This window comes from Podarcis pityusensis (genome assembly GCF_964106645.2).
Source record: "Podarcis pityusensis genome assembly, chromosome: 14".
NCBI classification, from domain to species: domain Eukaryota; kingdom Metazoa; phylum Chordata; class Lepidosauria; order Squamata; family Lacertidae; genus Podarcis; species Podarcis pityusensis.
The window spans coordinates 3,976,792-3,990,072 of record NC_138039.1 but is presented as its reverse complement, the minus strand read 5'-3'; the positions used below and the strand labels follow the sequence as shown (position 1 = coordinate 3,990,072).

Genomic DNA, 13,281 nt, shown 5'->3' with positions numbered 1-13,281 from the left:
CTGTGTGTGGCAGTCAGCTCAGCGGGATCCCACCTTCGTCGCCAGTGAAATATACTCAGAGTCGCAAAGTGATTTCATGCTCTTTATTCAGCTCATAGTGGTGAGGAGGAATGAATAAATGTCCCCTCACAGTATCTGCTTTATATACATTATTTACACAATGGGCTGCACATGATTGGCTAATTCTGGAATTCTACTGTAAGCCAATCAGGTTGTGGATTCACTTCTATCTGGAGCAGGATTGGGTGGTTCCTGCCAACCAATCATACTGCTGCATTGTTCTAGGACCAATCAGACTGCTGCATTCTGAATCCTATTGTTCTAGGACCAATCCGACTGCTGCCTTTTGGATCCTATTGTTCTAGGACCAATCAGACTGCTACAGTTTGGATCCTATTCCACTCAGTACATAACAGGCTTGCATGCTGTTGAGCGCACTTTCAGTGCAAGTTGCTCCATCCTCCTGGAACTTTCATATATTTTCCTCAAATGTATTTGCTAATGCTATTCTAGGCTGCCTCAACCAAAGTATAGTGTCCAGATCAAGGGAAGTAATAGTACCACTATATTCTGCCTTGGTCAGATAACACCTGGAATACTGTATCCAATTCTGGGTACCACAACTTAAGAGGGATGTGGACAAGGTGTGCAGAGGAGAGCAACCAGGATGATCAAGGGAATGGAAACCAAGCCTTATGAGGAACAGTTGAAGGAGCTGGGTATGTTTAGCCTGGAAAAGAGGTGACTGAGAAGAGATACGATAGCCATCTTCAAATATCTCAAGGGCTGCCACATGGAAGAGGGAACAAGCTTGTTTTCTCTTACTCTGGAGGGTATGACTTGAACCCATGGCTTCAAGTTACAAGAAAGGAGATTCCGACTAAACATCAGCAGAAACTTTTTGACAGTAAGAGCTGTTTGACAGTGGAACAGACTCTCTCAGGAAGTTGTGGACTCTCCTTTCTTGGAGGTTTTTAAGCAGAGGTTGGATGGACATCTGTCATGGATGCTTTAGCTGAGATTCCTGCATTGCAGGGGGTTGGACTAGATGACCCAACTCTACAATTCTATGATTTCCAGCCTTTGACCAAACAATTTTAGGGAACAAACATAGGACCACACTGGTCCATCTAATTGAATATTGTCTATATTCAGTGCTATTCTTCTAGAAAAAGAGGTGCCTGAACTCACCACGAATGCCCCCCTTGTTCTCTTATAATGGCAATGGCGCCCACTTAGTTCTGGCAAGTTCCAGCTGGGGTGAAAAGCCCCATCTATATTGACTGGCAGAGGCTTTCCGGCATTTCAAACAGCGAAATTTCCCACCCCTATCTGGAGATGCCAGGAACTGAACCTGGGACTTTCTGCATGCAAAGCAAATACTCTGCTAACAAGCTACACACCTTCCTCCTCCATCAATGACATCCATTTTCCTCAGCATATAAAGATCTCAGTTATCTAACCTATGTGGCTGCAAAATCATATTGCTAAGTAGGCTCCTAAAGCACAATTCCTCACTTTAGTGCTAACAGAAAATTTTGTGCAGCAGAAGATATGGCAATTAGCTTAACATACCTAGGCATTAGTCACACAAGTGAACATTAAGCATTGTCAGACAGCCTATAAAAACTGTACTGTTAAATGTTTATCTCAAAACCTGCTTGGGTTTTACCAGGCCTTTTCCATGAATGAAGCAGATTACAAAGACTTCCACATTTGCTAGAAATACTATTTCAAAAGAAGCAGCGTCAGATTCTACTTCCACATTAAGCAGAAGAACTATTTCAGAGGAACTACAGTGGTACCTCGGGTTACAGACGCTTCAGGTTACAGATTCCGCCAACCCAGAAATAGTACCTCGGGTTAAGAACTTTGCTTCAGGATGAGAACAGAAATTGTGCGGTGACGGCAGCGGGAGGCCCAATTAGCTAAAGTGGTACCTCAGGTTAAGAACAGTTTCAGGTTAAGAACGGACCTCTAGAACGAATTAAGTTCTTAACCAGAGGTACCACTGTATTGCTAAAAGATTGATTCCCACCGTAGCTATAGAAATACTACTAATTCAAAGAGAATAATAATAAATAACATGACCTAAGCTATTTCAAAACAACTATTTCCCATGCCATAGTACAGTACAGAAATACTACAAAGTATCTTGTGGTACCTGCCAAAGAATGTACAGTATTACCGAACTAAGGCTAATTTGCTAGCCTTTAAGGTTAACACACGACTTCTTTTGCTGCAGCAAACTAATGTACACTTGCATAGCGGTAAACCCCATTGAACTCAGTGGGCCTGAGTAACCCTAGAAAGAAAGGATTGCTCTAGGAAGTTAAAGAAATAATATTGCAGAGAGGATAGCCACCTAGAAACAAAGTGACACATATAAATACTTCTATGTAGATTAATAACCACAACTGTTTCAAATAAACTATTCATGAACGACTATTTCCCACAGTAGCTTTAGAAGTAGTGAAATGTGAAACTGCCGCATGACAATACATAAAGGGGCTGAACCAAGACAAAAATTTTTTTAGCATGGGTGCTCCTTGTCTTCCCAAGGCCGTCAAGAACCGTTTTATGAATTGCCACTGTTCCTTACATAATTCTCACAAGCAGTGCTTTTCTGCCCCCAATAGCATGTATAAATTCAAATAAATAAATAAATAAGCCGTCTCCCCCCTCCTGTAGTTTCCAGCAACTGGTCATTTCAGAAGCATCGCTGCCTCCAACTGTTCAGGCGGAGCAAAGCCATCCTGCCAGTAGCCACCCATCGCCCTCTCCTCTTCCTCCTCCGAGGAATTCGCCTACTCCCCTTTGAAAGGCACCCAAGTTGGGTGGCCGCCGCTGTCCCCGCGGGAGCGAGTTCCGCAGATTAACAAGGCGCCGCGCGGAGGAAGAAAGGCTTCCTTTGCCCTCTTCTCCCGACTCCGCCAACTGCAAGGCTATCTATCTCTATCTACATAATGCAAGGACTGCCGCTGTACTTTCTCGGAGAGCGGCGACAGCGCGGCGTGGAAATGCCGCCTTCCCGCAAGCCCCCCTCAAGGAGACGAGGGCGCCCAGGGGTGGGGGCTTGTCGGCGAAGGAGGTGCCGGGGCGGACGCCTCACGAGGTCCTCCAGGTGCCTCAGCCCCTTCCCCGACAAGAGGCGCAGCTGTGGCTCCTCGCCGCCGCCGCTCCAATAATACCTCAGCGGTGCAGAGAAACAGGAAAGAGCTAACGGCCCGCGCTTGCCCCTCGCGCGGCCCCGGGTTCCCCTCAGCGCAACCCGCACCTGAGGCCCCTCCGGCTGCCCCCGTTCCCGCGGCGGGCGGCTCCTCGTCCATGGCTCGCCTCCTTCTCTCTCGGCAGTCATGTGAGGAGGAGGCGGCGGCGGTGGCGGCGTCCTCGGGACCCTTCCTGGCGCCCTCCCCTTCCTCCCGCCCGCCCGCCTTCGCTCCCCCTCGGCCGGGGAGGCGGCGCCGGGGCGGGCGAGAGGCTCGCTGGCTGCTGCTGCTGCTGCCCGGGACGAGGCGAAGAGGAGCGCGCTGGGGACACAGGGGAGAAGGGGCTGGTTGCTGCTGGAGCCGAGCCCCGCCGCGCCTTTTCCCGAGCCTGCGTTCAGACGTGCAGCGGGTCAGACGCGCGTCCAGTGGGTTCTGAAAACGGGAGCGGGGGGCTCGATATACTGCGGCGCGCAGGACTCCCTGCGGACGGAGAAAGCAGCAGCAGCAGCTGCCCAGCTTCCTGGCCGGCGCACGTGTCGCACGTCCGAGAACAGCTCAGCATACTTTATTTATTGGATTGATTTATTCGGGGCTGTTCTAGAAAAAGAGGTGCCGGAACTCACCATGAACGCCTCCCTTGTTCTCTGAGAATGGCAGTGGCGCCCACCTGAGAAGTGCCGGAAAGGAGTTCTGGCTGGGGAAAAATGCCTTAATTATATTTTTATGCCGCTTTTCATCCCAATGAATCCCAAAGCAGCTTACAAGGTTGCAGGGTTTTTAGCTGGGGCAATCAGAATAAGATCCACTATTTGACTATTGATTCAGAACTCTAAAATGTATTTTCTGTAATTGATTTTTTATTCCTATTCTTTTTATATCGTATTGTTGTTTTATTGCTATGGCAGATGGCTGACACAAGTAAAGATTCATTCTCTCTCTCAGCTTACAAGCAATAAGCAACAACAGCATGATAGCACATCACAAATACATATATCATAGAACTATAAAGTTGGGAGGTGACCCCCCCCCGGTCATCTAGTCCAACCCCCTGCAATGCAGGAATCTTTTGCCCAACGTTGTCGAACATAGGACCTTGAGGTTAAGAGTCTCTACCGACTGAGCTGTTCATCCAGCAGTGTAATACGGTATAAATTATGTAGACTGATTAAAAAATAGTCAGCGAAGCAATTACAAAGCAATCTCTAAAACACCGTTACCAAAGCACCAACTGGAAAATAAGCTAAACGTCACAATTAAAGCAAAAGTCATGTTATGTGATTAACAAATCAGTGCAGCGTTCATAATCTATAAAATATTAGCAACATTAACAAAACAGCTGCCAAAAAAAATATGAATTGAGCAGTGTTGAATTCATGCACACTCCCCACATCCCCATGACTCATAATCGCTCTGTTCAGCTCATTAAAATGCACATACGCATAATGCCCATGGCAGCAGCTCTCTTCTGAAGGTTCCTCTGGCTGGAGGTGGGGCAGCGCAGGTGGGAAAAGCCATTACCTGCTGGGCAACACGGAGTCTCTCACCCCTCACCCTTGCAGTGCGCGGCTTGGTGCTGAAAATGTGAAGCAATGATCTCTCCTCAGGTGCAGCCATGGCCTGCTGAAGGGCATATCTCTCCCAACGAGGAGAACAGGGATGAGGGGAAACAACCCAAGTTCAAAGTCACGCAGTTCTGTTTTCACTCTGCACATGTGTCATGGCACGTTACAAGCCGCCTCGTGATGGGGCTTAAAAATTGCAGCACCACCAAGTCAAAATGTTACCACCTGCCAGTGCCTAAATACACATCATCATCATCATCATCATTATTATTGAATTTATAAAAGTACAAAATACAGAGCTGAAGAATAAAAGAAAAAATGAAAGAAAAAATAGATACATTACATCAATCCTTAATTCTATTCCATCAGGTTCTCGTCTATCCTTCCTTGGCTCCCTAAAGTTACCCATTCCTGCTGCATATTCTATTTTTTCTAACTATTTAAACGTTCAAATTCTTCTCATTATAAACTATAACTGCTGAGCTTACTCCATATCAGCTTCCATTCCTCTTAAAAACTTTTATCTTCTTCCTCTCTAATTTTGCTGGTTAAATTTGCTAATTCTGCATATTCCATCAATTTCATCTGCCACTCCTCCTTTGTAGGTACAGTGGTACCTCGGGTTAAGGACTTAATTCGTTCCGGAGGTCCGTTCTTCACCTGAAACTGTTCTTAACCTGAGGTACCACTTTAGCTAATGGGGCCTCCTGCTGCTGCCGCGCGATTTCTGTTCTCATCCTGAAGCAAAGTTCTTAACCCAAGGTACTATTTCTGGGTTAGCGGAGTCTGCAACCTGAAGTGTCTGTAACCTGAATCGTCTGAAACCCAAGGTACCACTGTACTATCTCCTCTCCCCATCTGTGTGGATATTGGATTCTCGATGCTGTAGTGGCAAACACAAATAAATTTATTTGTTTACTTGGTACTTCAGACCTCATTATTCCTAACAGAAAAGCCTCTAGCCTCTTTGGAAAACTCTTCCAAAATATATTTTTTAATTCATTATATATCATTTACCATTATTCTTTAACTACTCTGAAGGTCCACCACATATGGTAAAAAGTTCCATCCGTAGCTTTGCTCTTACAACATTTACCTGATTGTGACTTACACATTTCTGCTAATTTATTTGACATCAAGTACCATCTGTAAAACATTTGCCAATAATTTTCCTTAGGAGCATAGCAGACCGTGAATTTTAATCCTGTTTCCCACAGCTTTCCCCACAAATTTAACCCCATATTGTGGCCCACATCTCCAGCCCAATTGATCATTGCTGTTTTCACCATTTCATCCTTTGTCTCCTATTCTAATAATAACTTGTACATTTTAGAAATTAACTTCTCATTGTTATCTATCAGCTCTTTGTCAAATTCTGAGGTCTGTTCTATAAAACCACATTGTTTATCAACTTTAAATATTTCATTCAACTGACAGTGTGATTGCAACCAGTCTGTCACCTGGTTACCAACTTCTTCCATCTTCTTCAGGTTTGTGTCTGTGAAGTCCAGTAGTTCTCTATATGTTGCCCATCCTTTTTCCATATTCATTTTTTTCAGTTCTTCCTTGGGAGTAAGTTCTGCTAAATCCCAGCAGCCCCCAAGAAGTTGGTCTATCCATAAGATGGCACAGGTAATTTTCTGACTCTGGATTCACAGGCCTTATCTGAGAGTAGGAATATGCTAACAGTTCTTGGGGTCCTGATTGATAGAACAGTATACATCACTCCATGTACTTAAAATGGTCTTACAGGGACACCTCATTTAGTTGTCAGTATGCATTACTGTTTAAGGGACACGGGTGGCGCTGTGGGTTAAACCAGAGCCTAGGGCTTGCCGATCAAAAGGTCGGTGTTTCGAATCCCCGCAACGGGGTGAGCTCCCGTTGCTCGGTCCCTGCTCCTGCCAACCTAGCAGTTCCAAAGCACGTCAAAGTGCAAGTAGATAAATAGGTACCGCTCCGGCGGGAAGGTAAATGGTGTTTCTGTGCGCTGCTCTGGTTCGCCAGAAGTGGCTTAGTCATGCTGGCCACATGACCCGGAAGCTGTACGCAAGCTTCCTCAGCCAATAAAGCGAGATGAGTGCCGTAACCCCTGACCATTAGGTCCAGTCGTGGCCGACTCTGGGGTTACGGCGCTCATCTCGCTAAGCCAGCCTCTATGGGAGGGGGGCCTCCTGCTGAGTGGGGCCCTGGACCTCTGCCCCAAAGTCCTGCCTTGACAACGCAGTTGACTGCAGCCTGCGATCTGCATTGCCATAAGCTGCTGCACTGCAGAAAACAATACCCAAGAGAGCTCATTAAGTGTTCATTATCTCCGCCTTTGTTTTGTAACTCTGAAATGTTTAATACAAATACTGTTTTTTAAGTAATAGCAACCCCAATCAAATTCTCATACACTGGAGACTTCAGGGCTCACAGAGCAGGACTTCCGGATAACTTTTCATGTTGGGATTTAAGTATTGGAACCAAGAACCCAAAAGAAACGATCCAGACTGAAGCCTCCCTAAAGAATGTACAGAGCACTTTTTAACTCCAGGGTAACCACAAGCAGCAGTCACGAAATTAAAAGACGCCTGCTCCTTGGGAGAAAGGCGATGGCAAACCTAGACAGCATCTTAAAAAGCAGAGACATCACCTTGCCAACAAAGGTCCGTATAGTTAAAGCCATGGTTTTCCCAGTAGTGATGTATGGAAGTGAGAGCTGGACCATAAAGAAGGCTGATTGCCAAAAAAATTGATGCTTTTGAATTATGGTGCTGGAGGAGACTCTTGAGAGTCCCATGGACTGCAAGAAGATCAAACGCATCCATTCTTAAGGAAATCAGCCCTGAGTGCTCAGTGGAAGGACAGATCCTGAAACTGAGGCTCCAATACTTTGGCCACCTCATGAGAAGAGAAGACTCCCTGGAAAAGACCCTGATGTTGGGAAAGATGGAGGGCACAAGGAGAAGGGGACGACAGAGGACGAGATGGTTGGACAGTGTTCTCGAAGCTACAAACACGAGTCTGACCAAAGTGCGGGAGGCAGTGGAAGACAGAAGTGCCTGGCGTGCTCTGGTCCATGGGGTCATGAAGAGTAGGACACGACTAAACGACTAAACAACAACAACATTAATCATTATTGTTATTTTTATATTCCACAATTATGTGCTTTTAACAGCTTCAAGTTGAGAACAACAGATTCTGATAAAACTTTACAGGTATGAAGAAGCAGCGACGGGAGAAATTTCACTGACATATTAACCTTATTGTGATACGTAATGAGTGGCATTGGATGGAGGTGCCATTCCATATGCTGCCAGTGACCATGGTCAGCCCAATACATGTTGGCACCTGAGGCAAACCAAAAAATGGTGCCTCCCCCACAAAGGAATAAAGGATACGTGAAGAAAAGTAAAGTGCCCTGCCTCTCTCCACCTGACTTGGGGCAGGGCCTGGCAGGCTCCATAAAGGACTGCTGCTGCTCCTGCTGCTTGACAGAGAGGGCTCCCTTTTTAAATTGTTTTAATATTTATCTATGTCATTTTAAATTGTTATTGATATTAATGTTGTATTTTTAGTTTTAGATTTTATGATTTATGTGGAAATTTTTTTCCATTTGGTTGTGTACTTTTTATGTTGTTGTTGTTGTTATTGTTATTATTAAAGATTTTCTTGATTTACAAAGGCCTGTGCAATGTCTCTCTCTCGTCCCCCCCCCCCCATGTAACATTTTTACAAATCAGTTTCATTTGTTGAGACATTGGGAAGAAAAGAGGGAAAGAGGTGGAGGAGGGAAAGATGGGTGGGGTCGGGTGGTGATGTTTCTATTTTACTTACTATATGTAGAGTTTGGTGTCAGCGTTGCTTGTACAGGTTCTTTGCTGTTCACTTGTGTTCCTTTGGTGGTGAGAGAGGTTGGGGTCGGCCTAGGGTGTGGTTGTTCATTTGTGGTTGGCTGTGGTAGTCTTTGTTTTCATGTGTGAGTGGGGTGGGTGTTTTGGATCAGGTTAGCCATATTGATTGGTATGCTGCTGGTGGATTTTTGTCATTGTCTTGTTGGGCTGTGTATGTGATAAAGGGGAGCCATACAGGGGTGAAGGTGTCTTCTTCTATTTGTCCCCGTGTCAGTTTCAGTTTATTGGTTAATTTTTCTAGTATGGCTGTTTCCCATACTATTTGGTACCAGGTTGTGTACTTTTTGATGTGTTTTATTTATAGCTTATGACTTTTGTTCTGTTGGTAATGATGTAAATCTTGTCATGTTGTAAGCCGCCTTGAGCATTGTTTTAACTATGGAAAGGCAGCATACAAATAAAATGATGGTGATGATGATGAAGATCAGCATCAGGAACAAGGCGGGTAATGCATGTCTACATCATCACAGAAGTGGGAATCAAAGGCTGTTGCAGGGTAGGAAAGGGCCCCAGTCTGAATTACACCGGATGGATGCTGACCCCAGGAGGCAACCCCCAACATTCCCTCTCTAGGGGTGAGAGGAGACCAGCAGGATCTCCTATTCACCAAGAGGCGGAATTGGAGGTGGCTGCTAGCAGTTCCAGTCTCTGAGACCACTGCAGCCATGCTGTCACTGCAACAGCAGCATCGGGCAACACATTCCTTGGAGGCCACATTGGCCGCCCTGTAGATCCTGCCACCCAAGGCGGTTGCCTCACCTTGCTTCATGGATGGGCCACCCCTGTCTTGTTAGCAATATCCGGGGATCACATGTTAGAGGTGGGTGGGGCCAGATGAAAAGTGGACAAGCAATGGATGTGGCCCTTGCCTTTGTGAAGTAAGCTACATGGCAGATACACATAAATCAGAGGTTCCTTTGCACAAACAAATACACACCTCTCCGTCCCCCATCCAGGCAAGTAAAAGGGATTCTTATTACAGTTTACGGGCAAATTATTTTTTTAACCTCTCTGTCAAAATTTATCTCATAGCATACAAAAAGGCAAAAGGAAGTAACTGCTCTGCAAAACATCAGTGCAGCTTGCAGACTTGTAGCACAAAGCAGACCAATATAAAAGTATAAAGGTAAAGGTAAAGGTAAAGGGACCCCTGACTATTAGGTCCAGTCGTGGACAACTCTGGGGTTGCGGCGCTCATCTCGCTTTACTGGCCGAGGGAGCTAGCATACAGCTTCTGGGTCATGTGGCCAGCATGACTAAGCCGCTTCTGGCGAACCAGAAAGAGAGCCATGTATGGGAACTGTAGCACTGTGAGGGGAATAGGAGTACCCTAACCACTCTCAGCGCCCTGAACAAATTACATTTCCCCCCAAAATTTGGGGGGTAAGCCATGCCTGTTTAAAGTGGTATCACCATTGCTTTAAATGTATGGCTTGAATGTAAGAATGTACAATGCTCTTCCCAGGGAAGTTTGCCAGGTGCCTTCATTATACACCTTTAGGTAAAGGTAAAGGGACCCCTGACCATTAGGTCCAGTCACGGATGACTCTGAGGTTGTGGTGCTCATCTCGCTTTACTGGCCGAGGGAGCCAGTGTCAAGCCCTAGGCTCTGTGGTTTAGACCACAGCGCCACCCACATCCCTTTAGGCACCAGGCAGAAACGTTCCTTTTTAATGAGGCCCTTGATTGATTTGATTGACATCCTATGCCCTTTTAAAATGTCATTCTTTTTTTGGTGGTTTTATATGTTGATATTGTTCTGTGAACTGCCTTGAAACCTCCAGGTATAGAGCGGTATATAAATTCAATCAATCAATAAATGTCATGCCATGCCATGCCAGTTTAAAGTGGTATCATCATTGCTTTAAATGTATGGTTAAGAATGCAGCCTGCACCAAGGAAATGGCATAGAATTCACTTGCAAATAAAGCACAAATCTGGAGAGGGCCCAATTCATTGCACGTGAGGATCCATTTCCCTTTGGCATTTATTGCAGGTCCTCTTCAGGACTCCCAGAAGTGCAAGCTGGATTTAGAAGAGGCAGAGGAACCAGAGACCAAATTGCAAACATGCGCTAGATTATGGAGAAAGCTAGAAAGTTCCAGAAAGACATCTACTTCTGCTTCATTGACTATGCAAAAGCATTTGACTATGGCAAGTCCTTAAAGAAATGGGAGTGCCTGATCACCTCATCTGTCTCCTGAGAAATCTCTATGTGGGACAAGAAGCTACAGTTAGAACTGGATAGGGAACAACTGATTGGTTCAAAATTGGGAAAGGAGTATGGCAAGGCTGTATATTGTCTCCCTGGTTATTTAACTTATATGCAGAATTCATCATGCGAAAGGCTGGGCTGGATGAATCCCAAGCCGGAAATAAGATTGCTGGAAGAAATATCAACAACCTCAGATATGCAGATGACACAACCTTGATGGCAGAAAGTGAGGAGGAATTAAAGAACCTTTTAATGAGGGTGAAAGAGGAGAGCGCAAAATATGGTCTGAAGCTCAAAATCAAAAAAACGAAGATCATGGCCACTGGTCCCATCACCTCCTGGCAAATAGAAGGGGAAGAAATGGAGGCAGTGAGAGATTTTACTTTCTTGGGCTCCATGATCACTGCAGATGGTGACAGCAGTCACGAAATTAAAAGACGCCTGCTCCTTGGGAGAAAGGCGATGGCAAACCTAGACAGCATCTTAAAAAGCAGAGACATCACCTTACCAACAAAGGTCTGTATAGTTAAAACCATGGTTTTCCCAGTAGTGATGTATGGAAGTGAGAGCTGCACTATCAAGAAGGCTGATCGCCGAAGAATTGATGCTTTTGAATTATGGTGCTGGAGGAGATTCTTGAGAGTCCCATGGACTGCAAGAAGATCAAACCTATCCATTCTTAAGGAAACCAGCCCTGAAGGACAGATCCTGAAGCTGAGGCTCCAATACTTTGGCCACCTCAGGAGAAGAGAAGCCTCCCTGGAAAAGACCCTGATGCTGGGAAAGATGGAGGGCACAAGGAGAAGGGGACGACAGAGGACGAGATGGCTGGACAGTGTTCTCGAAGCTACCAGCATGAGTTTGACCAAACTGCGGGAGGCAGTGGAAGACAGGAGTGCCTGGCATGCTCTGGTCCAGGGGGTCACGAAGAGTCGGACACGACTAAACGACTAAAGAACAAATTCTTAGGCTTCCCACTATGTGTCTACTTGACATGCTCAGACCGTCCCCCTTTTTGCGAAGAGACTTAGTACAGCTCACGCGCCTGGCAGGATGATGACTCGCCAGTTGGACCCATTTCGGTCATTTTTGAAGGGGTGCTTGATTCCTCTTTGCTACTATCTCCTCCACAGTGACAGCTTACGATTAATATAGGCTAGAATTTAAAATAGGGGGGAGGGTACACATATATTTCAACATTAATAATATGATTAGAAGTACGCGATGACGACACCGCTATTCACTACTTTCACCTCCGCCCTCCCTCTGGGATGGTCCATCCGACCCCACCTAAGGGCGGGCTTAATGCGGGGCCTCGAGCCGCCATGTTGGACTTAACCACCAGGATTGTTCTAAAGGAGGGGGTGGGGGGTGAAGCGAGCGTACCTCAAGACCGAAACGCCTAATTCCTAGGGGGAAAGCATAACTGGCCGTTAACCGATCGCAAACCCTGTCCTAGCCCATTAACGTAGGAGATTAACATATACAACGCAGTAAGACGCCGCTTTTGGAATCCGTTCCTCCCCCCCTCCTCTGCCGAGTTGGTTCCTACCCCGTCTCGCGAGACTCGCCGCCGGGTCCGCTCTCGCGCACATGGCCCGGCGAGAGGGCGCCTCCCCTGCGCGCGCGCCTGCGCGCTCTGTGCCCCCTCCCTCCCCCCTTTCGGCCCAGCGCGCCGCCTTGCCTGTTCGTGCGCCGCGCGTGTGAGGCGAGCGGGAAGGCCGCGCAGCCCCCCATGCAGGAGACCCAGGAGAGCCCGGCGGCCGCCGAGACCCCCGCCGCTCTTCCCGCCCAGGACGAGGGGCCCGGAGGAGGAGGAGGAGGAGGAGGGGAGCCCGGCGGCGGCGGCGGCGAAGGAGAAAGAGGCGGCGGCGGCAGCAGCAGCGGCGACTCGGAGGCCGAGCTGCCGGACGGGCCTTCCGCGGAGGAGCCTGAGGGGAAGAAGGAGCCGGAGCCCGAAAAAGGCGGCGGCGGCGAGGAGAAGGAGGAGGCGGAGGAGGAGAAGCCGCGAAGCAGCAGCAGCAGCAGCAGCAGCGCCGGCGAGGAAGAGAAGGCCGCTGGAGAGCGTCGGGAGCAGCCGCAACCGTCTCCGCCTCCGGCCGCCGGGCCGCCTTCGCCTCCTCAGGAGCCGCCCGAGGTTGCCGCTGTAGCCGCCGCCGCCGAAGAGGAGCCGCCGGGAGCGGAGAAATCCCCGAAGCCCCTGCCTCTGCCCCGGCCGAGAAGCCCGAGGGGGACCAGGAGGGATCCGAAGGCGGCGAGGCGAAGAAAGAGGAGCAGCAGCAGGAGGCCGAGGAGGAGGAGGAGGAGGAGGAAAGGCCGAGAAGCCCAGCAAGGACGGGGAGGAGGAGGAGGAGGGAAGCGGCAAGGAGGAAGAGGAGGATGAGGGCATCTCGTTCAGC

At 47.7% G+C, this 13,281-nt stretch overlaps 2 protein-coding genes across 2 annotated transcripts in view; one reads left to right on the top strand and one right to left on the bottom strand.

Moving 5' to 3' along the window:
• SNX8 (sorting nexin 8) overlaps window positions 1–3,420 on the bottom strand; it is a 37,659-nt gene extending 34,239 nt beyond the window's left edge. The window contains exon 1 of the mRNA XM_080981152.1: window positions 3,278–3,420. Within this exon, the coding sequence (XP_080837278.1) occupies window positions 3,278–3,329 (52 nt within the window). The 5' untranslated portion in view covers window positions 3,330–3,420. The remainder of the gene's footprint in view (window positions 1–3,277) is intronic.
• A 9,128-nt stretch (window positions 3,421–12,548) lies between these two features.
• The window catches only part of EIF3B (eukaryotic translation initiation factor 3 subunit B), a 21,119-nt gene continuing 20,386 nt past the window's right edge, over window positions 12,549–13,281 (top strand). The window contains 3 exon segments of the mRNA XM_080980106.1: window positions 12,549–13,068; window positions 13,071–13,192; window positions 13,195–13,279. Coding sequence (XP_080836232.1) covers window positions 12,618–13,068; window positions 13,071–13,192; window positions 13,195–13,279 — 658 coding nt within the window. The 5' untranslated portion in view covers window positions 12,549–12,617.